Genomic DNA, 10,751 nt, shown 5'->3' with positions numbered 1-10,751 from the left:
GGATGCATTAGGATACTTCAGAAACTGATTTAATGAATTCCTGATCAATATAGCCCACAATCAATGGGAGTAATGGCTTTCTCGCCTGTCTTGGCTCACTTGGAAAAAGGGAACGTGATCACAAATGAGGATTGTGTTTGATTAAATCATATTTGTAGGCATTTCCTGTACTGTGTGTCAAAGTGCAGAATAAGTGAGACTCCACATTAATTCAAATAAAATACAAGGATGACCTTTGTTTCAGAGAAAAACACAGACCCACGTTGTAACACCTTGAGGAAAATCTTTTTATTAAAAGTCATGTACAAAAGGGATAATCGATGTTAGGTAGCTATAAAACAAGACTATATACACTATGTACAGCGCAAGAGAAGAGCTGTCCGTATGGAATGACAAGTGGCAGTAATTCAATGGGATGAATCACAACAGGGTTACTGCGTTATCAGTACCACGGTACACCTTACAAATAACATGCATGACAGTGCACTGACGTTACTGCATCATGTTATGTCAATGGATTATGGAGAGTGCAGTGGCCCATTCCCTTTGAGGAACACATCCTGTGTTGAGATTTGGAGATTCGCCTGAAAGCCTTGCCCAGATTCCCACAGAATGGCATTTGCACAGCTGTACTATCAGTCTTTATAGTTAGTCGATCATCCCCACTGTAAGGATATGGGAATTATAATAGTATAAAGAGTTGCTGACTGTACATTTTCAGTTTACATCCTCGGCTTGTGAGTGGTTTGTCTAGATATTATTACACCTTCAGCCACCCCTGTGTCAATTGATAAAGTCGGGTTCCTTATTTAATGACTGCAGTTTGTAAAATAAAACAGGAAATTGGAGGAAAATGCTCAACTGAAATATTTACTGTACAGCTATCCAGAACTGCAGGTTAGTCGTTGGCACTCCCACTATCACCATGGATTTTTCTATTTGAATATTATGAATTCTTTTCTCAGGATGAAAGCAAAGTGGACTCATTTTTAGTAAAAAATATATTGGGGGGCTATTGCACCTTTTCTGCCCCTAACCCAACAACAACAACAACACAATTGGTCAGGTATTGCAAAACCACTGCTTGTAAATTTGAGGTTTTGATAGAGTATTTGGATTTCATTTCCTCGTCGCAAAACTGGTGCATCTTCTCTGTTTTTGCTCATTTTCGTCACTGCTATTTTATATTGTACAGTTTCCTCCCTTTAAGGCATTCGTTTGAAGTGTTCAGAACAACATTAATAGTTATTTGTCTTAACAGAGGATAGCCTGGTCTCTGGTAAGCTCAGGTCTTCACTGTGTCCCATTTCATATATAGCTCCAATGCAGGGAGAACTTTCACTTCCTAAATCCATATTATTATCGGTATAGTACCCGTCAACAGTAAGATGCTACAGTGTTAGCGGAAGATTCATTTAAGTAGTGCTTCATTGTAAATTAAATTAAAGCTGAAAAAACATTGTTTGACATACTGGCACAGAAACAGTGTTTGTTGTTGTTGTTGTTTTGGCAAATTGATTCAGCAGTCCCATTGGAGGAGTCTGAGTGCCTCTACTAGTGCAACTTTAACTAGATTAAGAAGCAGTGTTGAATAGTTTGCCTGGACTCACCTCTTCTGGCTAAATCTGTGTAGCTAGCTGCTTTCCTTTCTCAAAATGCACAGATTAAAACCAGGTTGCTAAACCTGACACTCTGGTTACCTTGCAGTTTTATTAGTCAGAATCTCAGAGCTGGTTGCACTTACATTACATCGAACAACAAATCCACCTAAGGAAGCATTTTGTCCCTGTTCGCGTTTGTGTGGGTGTTCTGAGAAGAGGACAGGTCACAACTATTCAGGAATGGCAGCCCTGGACTTCAGAGGAGTTCCAAAATCATACATACAGCTGAGAAAAAGAGACAGCATTGTTTCTTTTAATGGCTTAGCCAAATTCAAGACATAATATCCCTGGTTGTTGTGCAGAAATACAACAGGCTTAGGTCAAGGATTTATTCCGTGTGTCTTTCCAATCTTGTTTCTGCTCATTTTTACAATAAAATAAATATATTTCATATTACAAAGAGAAAATACAATAAATAACAAAAATCCTCTTGATTTTCAGAGCCTTCAGGTCTTCCACACCTTTGTTTTTCTGGCAAGCATTCAAGGTTACTTTCCCACCTCGACTCCCCACCAATACCCTGAATCCTCCCTGCCCAGGATTTACATTAAAATAGTATCATATAATTTAGGAACAACATCAATAATTTCACAGGGTCTGACTGGAGTCATCAAAAGGGGATTTCCTTTCCGAGGGCCTCTCTGTAAGTCAGGACGAATTCCGGTCTCCTGTAGAGCTCGCTGAGTGCCTCAAATTTGGGGCCCCACTCCTGGAGGCAGTTGTAATTGAAGTCCTCCTCAGTCTGGGTGGATCCTAAGGAGCTGAGGCTCCCAGCTGGGGAACCAAGGCCCTCTATGCAGTAAATATGGAAAGTGTCCATGGGGAAAGACTGGCAATCATTGTCAGCCTCCCAGATGATCCTGGAGACGTAGTTTTTGAAGTCTGCAGGGCAGCTGGCCACACCACTGGTGTTCTGATGGTAGCCTGCCACTGCTCCTGGGTGGACTTCCTCCTGGGACCCCTGAGAGGATTTCAGCAGGGGCGCCGTAGTCCCCGAGGACGACTGGGACAAGCTGGAGCACAGGGGCCTCTTCAGTTCCGTGATGTCATACGCATTCTGAGAACCAAGAAGTTAGATCTACTTCAGTACATGTTCAAGCCACGCAGAAGATCCATTGACCATGACTTTAGTGAAGTAGATGATGTCAGATTTGAGTACTATATTTTGCTCTTGGACTAGCCAAGGTACATGCATGTTTCATTGAGATTTATTAGAGATAGAAAAGGCTCTGCCAAGGATCTGATTGGCATGCTGGCATTCCCCCTTCAAAGCATGGTTAGTGTGGGATTTTGGAACTGGCAATACTGTAATAATTCTGGAAACCCAGAAACACCTTATTTTGAATAGATAGGTCAGGGATTCCTAAACTGGTCCTGGAGTACCCCATGTCCTGCTGTTTTTTGTTCCAACTGAGATCTTAATTGATTAATTGAATTCTTAATTGAACTAACTGCAATATATTTAGATAGATAGATGGATAGATAGTTTTAGCAATGTGTAATTGACCTGATTTGTTTTCTGTTTTGTTTTTAAAATATGTAAATTGTCCTACATATACTACTTATTAAACAAGATAATATATAGTTTAAATCCAACCACCAACATGATTTCCACAGATGCTTGGAATATCTTTTTCTCATACAATAAAAGTTCTATATAATATTGGGCAGTTTCTGGGCTGTGTAATGCATTCTCCTCAGTAAAAGTGTGTCAGGATAATATAATCCCTAGGGAAAATCGACCAGTTGTGCCAAAATGGATGGGTGGGAGGGACCTATTCAATTTAAAATATTGAGTACAGGACTTGTGTGCAATCGTGTGTGGAGCTGTTGGAGAATGATAGCTTCCTAGATTCTATTTATTGGGAACAGCAAGGATGGAAATCTCTATTATATAGTAGTTTCAGCCATTCCAGATTTTATACTCTGCAGGTTCCTGTATAATAGCTAATCCCAAATATTTAATATTTTGTGCTTGTTCAGTTTTGGGGAGAAAAATTACCTAGAAATACAACTCAGGTTAAAAAGCATTATTCTAAAAGGTGTTTCTTTGGTATAATTGTAAAGAGGCCCAAAGCATATACATCTGAAATGGATCCTTGTTTTAGTTCCATTTTTGAAACAGGAAGCCAGTGTAAAATAATCCCGGTGTGCACTTATTAGTGAGGAATTCTGGGAAATATCCACTGGGTAGCTTCTTATCCTAGCACTGAAGCCCTCAGTTAGAGTGCACTGTCTACTCTACGGTCTTGGCATTACCTGGTCCTGTTCTCCACCCCCTTCCTCGTTGTAGTTGAGGATGTTCTCGCGGATGTCCTCCCAGCTCTCGTGCTCAGCAGGGATGTGATAAACCCCCCTCTTCTGGAACTTGCTGGAGTTGCCCTTCTGGTTCCACACAGTCACAGCCACCAACACAGCTGGAAAACGAGAAGACGAGATTACTACTGAGGAAAAACTGGTATTGTACGTCAAACGGTAGAATTCCAACTCTGAAAACCACAAAGGCATGAGGTTAATGAAAAATAAAAATCCCAACCTGGCAGGGATGCCATTAGTTGAGATAACAGACTGCTTCTTTGGCAGGAGCCGGCTCAAACCAAAGGCTATCAAATGGATTATCTGTTAATGGAAACACTGGGGGAGTATTGCATATTTCCTTTCTGCTTCAGTTGATGCATTTTGTTTCAGCATTATTCTGCCAGGCTATAATAATTTCTTAAAAGGATTTCTGTCTTCTTTCTTCTGGTGCTGATTATATTGATATCAGTGCCAGTGTCTGAGGATGAGGCCCAGGGGAGTCTGCCAATCTGCCATGAATATACCTTTTACTATGTATTCAATATGAATCTGATCTTTTTTAGCTTTTGTCTTTTCTGCTTTATTTTTTTAGCTTGTAAATGCCAACTAGGGGTATAATTTTACAAACTGTTGACAAAAAATAGCATTTGGAGTGATTTTTCAATTTCTGTGAGAAAATATATATTTGTTTATTATAGAATTACTGTATTAATATAATAGGACCATTCTCCTGTATGGGTTAAATTATTTTAAATTTGTATTTGTCACAATCCTTAGTTAAAAAAATTGGCTTAACCAAATTCCTTTATTATTTAATTATAAATGTATTAATTAATAATATTATACCACTATCATTTTCTGTCACTTTTTTCAGTTTGAATACATCTCTCTTTTCTTACTGTTAAATAACTGTCTCTGAATGGATTAAAAATGTATTTTACATGCTCTCCATACTGTTCCTCTTTCAGATAAGACCTTAGAACTTCTAACCAGAGGAGCCTATGATTACAGGTCAGGTGGGAGTGGAGTTTTTTGGGCTCGAGTGAATGAACTCACCAAAGAAGACCAGCAAACACATGCTGATGGCCAGGATGGAGCTGGGACTGATGGCCGCTGTCCTAGCGGTTTTCACCTGGTTGACCTCACACCACTGGCCTTTGTAGCCCTCCATACAGCGGCACAAGAAGCTCTTGGGGGACTGGGCTATACAGGTGCCCCCATTCCGGCAGGTGGATGGTCCGCAGGGGGAGGGGGCACAACGCTGGAGTCCCAAAACATTATCTGCTACCGTCACCTGGCCGGCCGGACACCTGGAATTACACAACAATGTATCATTCATCAATATGTGTAATTTTGCAAAACAATATTTATTAAACTTAGTTAAGCTTTTTATAAACATAAAAGGGCCATGACAGTCAACACTAGTGCAGTGACTAGACACAATGTACCAGTGTGCTGAAAATACAAAGAGCATAAATGTAATACACAGCAAAAATACACAATTTGGTTGGAGAAACAGGTGGAAATACATGTAACTGAGAGATCACATGATATCATGCCACTCTTTGGCCTAGAGCACAGGGAAATGTGTGCCAGGGGAAAGTCTGTGTTCGTGGTTCATTTTTGTGACCCCTTTGAGATGAATGGTAAGAGAGGAAAGGCAGTAAGAGAAACTGCTCACCTGCATTCATGCTTCCTCCACAGATCCACACAGTAGAGGGGGCTGTGGCAGGGTTTGCTGCTGCAGGCATCAGAGTGACAGCCCCCCAGGACCCCCCGACGCTCCAGCACTGTGTTGAACTCTGTGCTCTTCCCATCCAGTGGCAGGGAGTGACCATTTAGCCTTACGTCTCTCATGCAGCCTGCAGAAAACAAAGCCACAATTTACTCTCAGTGTTTAATCTCATAGTGTTTTGGCAACATGTTTCAGGAAGCATGCAATTCAGATGCCACACTAATGCAAATGACTCACTTCTATTAGTGAGGAGTTACTGAAATGTCTGTCTAATATTTAAAAATCCTTTAAAGCGATTTTAAATGCAAGAAAACAATTGACCATGCCTTTAAAGTCTCTCTACATCATAACAGTTCGATATGTTTCTAAGAGTATCTTCAAATGTTACCTTGGAAGTCACTGTGCTGGAAGTCGGAGAGATTGTTCCCCAGCAACACACTGGAAGGGTGGATCACGATCTCTCGTCTGGTACCCAGTATGGCTGTGACCTCTCGGGCCCCCCCGCCATGGTCCAGCTGTAGGGTGAACACATTGTCATGGCGATCCAGGTTGAGCAGGACCCAGTGGCCGCTGTCGATGCGTAGCCCTGTCAGCTGGAGGGAGTGGTCCCCATCTCCTAGATTTGCCCGAACACCAAAGTGTCCGTCCATGATCTGTGTAAGTGGCAAGAGAAACATTTCTAAACTTGGTGGCAATTTTTTGATCATCCATTAACTTGTTGCATCAGACTAGACGTGTGTTCTCCATGCAGGGGACAGGGCCTTACCTCCATGACGACGTACTCCTGGGTGTCTCTGGAGGCCATGCTGAGCAGGGTGCCAGAGGCAGTACGTGTGCGCAGGAGCAGCTGGGCCTGGGTCCTTCGGGGGCTGCCTCCCCCCCGCAGCTGGTAGCGAAGCAAGCTCTCCTTCTCAAAAGACCATTCAGGAAGGGCTGTGGGGGGGGCAACAGACAGCAGCCATGTGAGCGCAATTCTCTATAGGCTCGGCCAAGAGCTCCCACCGCACAGCACCACGCACAACACCACCAGAGGCTCTCGCAAACCTGCCATACCGCTCATACAAAGGCCTTACGCAGCTAAAACCAGCAGGTTTCAAGCAAGGCAGCTTAGCCTAATTTAGTCAGTTGGCAAGTTTGAATGCCGATAAAGCACTATTTAACCTCACAAAAAACGTACACCAGTTTGCGCCTCTAAGCAGGCTGTAAATCTCAGTGTACTTACCCCGCTATCATAAATAAACAAACATATGACCCATTTTGAAACAGGTGGCTAAATTGAATAAAATGTTTGTTTGTGGTTTGTAGCACAAAAAAATTGAAGCAGGGGTAACAACCTTTGCTGCTTTTTACCTGTTTTTAAGAAGTACAGTAAATGACTGACTCTTTGTAATGAAAAGAAAAACAATATGATAATTTGTGATGATTGATGCCTTTACTTAAATGTATTTTTGCACTTTGTTTTGCACTTATGTTGTAAGTCACCCTGGATAAGGGCGTCTGCCAAGAAATAAAAATAATAATAATAATAATAATAATAATGTTGATAGTCGTTTTCTTTCCAAGTTTAAAAATAGCTTTGGAAAAACTTTCAGAATTTATTTGGGGAAGAAAAAGCTAATTTTATGCTTTCTATGTCTTATTGTTAGTTAAAGCAACCTTTTACATACAAATCAGAATAATTGTGCCCTTGAAATTGTTTATTTAACAACAAAATGACAGCGTATTGAAATATTGTGTACTTGGTCAACAACAAAGCAGGTTTGAGCTTCTGTGGTCCTACTGTCCTTAATACTGCTGTCAGGCTGTCACAATGTACCACAGATATAGGTGAAATAACATCAGATTAGGCCTGAAACAACACTATATATTTTTATATTGCAGAATGCCATCACAATTGATCATTACAATGGAGATCAAGCCACACAGTATCATACTATAAGTACTATAATTCACCAGTTACAATTGAACTTTTAACAACTGTGGGGAACTCTGCGGTACCTTTTCCAATTAGTAGAACCTCTAGTTAAGAGGATATAATATATATATATATATATATATATATATATATATATATATATATATATATATATATATATACACTCACCTAAAGGATTATTAGGAACACCATACTAATACTGTGTTTGACCCCCTTTCGCCTTCAGAACTGCCTTAATTCTACGTGGCATTGATTCAACAAGGTGCTGAAAGCATTCTTTAGAAATTTTGGCCCATATTGATAGGATAGCATCTTGCAGTTGATGGAGATTTGTGGGATGCACATCCAGGGCACGAAGCTCCCATTCCACCACATCCCAAAGATGCTCTATTGGGTTGAGATCTGGTGACTGTGGGGGCCAGTTTAGTACAGTGAACTCATTGTCATGTTCAAGAAACCAATTTGAAATGATTCGACCTTTGTGACATGGTGCATTATCCTGCTGGAAGTAGCCATCAGAGGATGGGTACATGGTGGTCATAAAGGGATGGGCATGGTCAGAAACAATGCTCAGGTAGGCCGTGGCATTTAAACGATGCCCAATTGGCACTAATGGGCCTAAAATGTGCCAAGAAAACATCCCCCACACCATTACACCACCACCACCAGCCTGCACAGTGGTAACAAGGCATGATGGATCCATGTTCTCATTCTGTTTACGCCAAATTCTGACTCTACCATCTGAATGTCTCAACAGAAATCGAGACTCATCAGACCAGGCAACATTTTTCCAGTTTTCAACTGTCCAATTTTGGTGAGCTTGTGCAAATTGTAGCCTCTTTTTCCTATTTGTAGTGGAGATGAGTGGTACCCGGTGGGGTCTTCTGCTGTTGTAGCCCATCCGCCTCAAGGTTGTACGTGTTGTGGCTTCACAAATGCTTTGCTGCATACCTCGGTTGTAACGAGTGGTTATTTCAGTCAAAGTTGCTCTTCTATCAGCTTGAATCAGTCGGCCCATTCTCCTCTGACCTCTAGCATCAACAAGGCATTTTCGCCCACAGGACTGCTGCATACTGGATGTTTTTCCCTTTTCACACCATTCTTTGTAAACCCTAGAAATGGTTGTGCGTGAAAATCCCAGTAACTGAGCAGATTGTGAAATACTCAGACCGGCCCGTCTGGCACCAACAACCATGCCACGCTCAAAATTGCTTAAATCACCTTTCTTTCCCATTCAGACATTCAGTTTGGAGTTCAGGAGATTGTCTTGACCAGGACCACACCCCTAAATGCATTGAAGCAACTGCCATGTGATTGGTTGGTTAGATAATTGCATTAATGAGAAATTGAACAGGTGTTCCTAATAATCTTTTAGGTGAGTGTATATATATATATATATATATAAAGGAAACACAGCGTGGGAATTGTAGGGTCAGTTTCGCGGGGGAATCACTCTCTTGTGACAATTAACATATCGTCACACACAGATACACAGACACAGGCACACTGAAACTCAGGGCACTCCCATACAATCCCCACATCTCTAAACAGGGCCTTAATTATGGCGTTTCACTTTCACTTCTCTTCTACCTTTGTCACACTTGTGTCCACTGTAGCCCGGGTGACAGTCACAGCTGAACGAACCCCATTCTCCCAGGCACTTCCCATGGACTCCGCAGGACGGCCCCCCGGCTGTCAGACACACTCCGTCGGTCAGGGCACAGCCAGGGGCAGTGTTCAAGCTCTCGGCGGGGCTGCCCAGGTCATACACCTGACAGGAAGGACACACAAAGAGACGCCGCTCAACACTGGGAACTGCCCTAGCCAGACTCACCCCCCTCAGGCTACAAAAGACTCAGATACTCGCTTCTTTGACTGATGAAGGCACACTGAGTGGAAGACGCATATATATATTATTTATGCATAGTTTATGATAAACAGTACAAATACAAGAAAACATAATATATATTTTGTAAATACATGTATACCCCGATTTTCACAACTCCACTATGCACTATGACTTTATTAATTCATTAAAAAAATAAATTGTCATTAAGATATCAAACGACAGCAAGACTGAAACCCAACACTAGCCTTACACAGACAGATGACATAGCTGTTGAATACAAAAGGTCAGTAATTCAAAAACTAAAATTATTCGTCAAAAATCGAACAAAGCTCCCTGCAGTCAGACTAACTCCCCTTGAATAAAGTGTTGACAGTAGTTCTGTTTAACTTTATTATTTTAGTCAAATAAAAAATAGAGATAAATAATTATAATTGGCCCAATGCATGCTGGACATGACTGTTCTGAGAGTCTAAAATGAAGCATAAGAGTAAGCTTATTATTATTATTATTATTATTATTATTATTATTATTATTATTATTATTATGTGTATTATTGCTAATTGATCAAACCAATTTTCTGATTAACAGCACTTTTATCAGTGTCTGTGCAGCATCACTCCTCACCCCTCCCCATGTGTAACCCTGCCTCCATAGTATGTTGAGCCCAAGAGTAATTGCTGTCTCAAGAATGGGGTATGAGTAACCTCCCGAGTGGACCGTCTCAAGGACTTCAGACACCAGACTCTTTATAATTCCTAACAGTTGAGCTCCAGCAATCAAACCACACATAATCTTAATACTAAGAAGGAAATAGAGTAGTTAGTGTTAATATTGATTTCTTAATTAGATACTCCTCAGTAGACATTTAAGGTTTCTTTAGTCAAATTATAATGAGACTCAGTGCCTGTAAGGAAGGCGCTTTCGCTTTCAGTCAGCGTTTCAGTCAGGATTAACAATCGCTGAAAGAAAGGAATGCAAATCTCTTTCTTTAGTTTTGATGGGGATCATTAAATGTGGAGACAAACATTTGATCACTAACTTCATTTAACATTCTGTGTACTTTTGGATTTCAATTATTTATTTATTTCATTATGAATCCACTGGGCTTTCAAGACTTCTAAGCGTTCAGTTGCACTTTTATGTTTTGACCAAGAGTTCAAGGAGAGACAGCAACTGCGTAGCTCACAATGGGAAAATATAATAATCACAAATGGAAGAATAAAACCATTTTCTAATAGTGCATTTATAGGTAACAAAGTAGAAAAGAAGATT

General features: G+C 40.9%; 1 protein-coding gene across 1 annotated transcript in view; it reads right to left on the bottom strand.

Moving 5' to 3' along the window:
- Window positions 1–263: 263 nt before the first annotated feature.
- Window positions 264–10,751, bottom strand: part of LOC136760498 (neural-cadherin) — a 107,029-nt gene continuing 96,541 nt past the window's right edge. Inside the window, exons 27-33 of the mRNA XM_066715932.1 lie at window positions 9,221–9,401; window positions 6,461–6,627; window positions 6,083–6,347; window positions 5,641–5,821; window positions 5,016–5,269; window positions 3,921–4,078; window positions 264–2,718 (exon numbers count right to left, since the gene is read on the bottom strand). Coding sequence (XP_066572029.1) covers window positions 2,272–2,718; window positions 3,921–4,078; window positions 5,016–5,269; window positions 5,641–5,821; window positions 6,083–6,347; window positions 6,461–6,627; window positions 9,221–9,401 — 1,653 coding nt within the window. The 3' untranslated portion in view covers window positions 264–2,271. The remainder of the gene's footprint in view (window positions 2,719–3,920; window positions 4,079–5,015; window positions 5,270–5,640; window positions 5,822–6,082; window positions 6,348–6,460; window positions 6,628–9,220; window positions 9,402–10,751) is intronic.

The sequence above is a fragment of the Amia ocellicauda genome, chromosome 10, assembly GCF_036373705.1.
Source record: "Amia ocellicauda isolate fAmiCal2 chromosome 10, fAmiCal2.hap1, whole genome shotgun sequence".
Lineage (NCBI taxonomy): Eukaryota > Metazoa > Chordata > Actinopteri > Amiiformes > Amiidae > Amia > Amia ocellicauda.
This window is presented reverse-complemented; position numbering and strand designations above follow the sequence as displayed.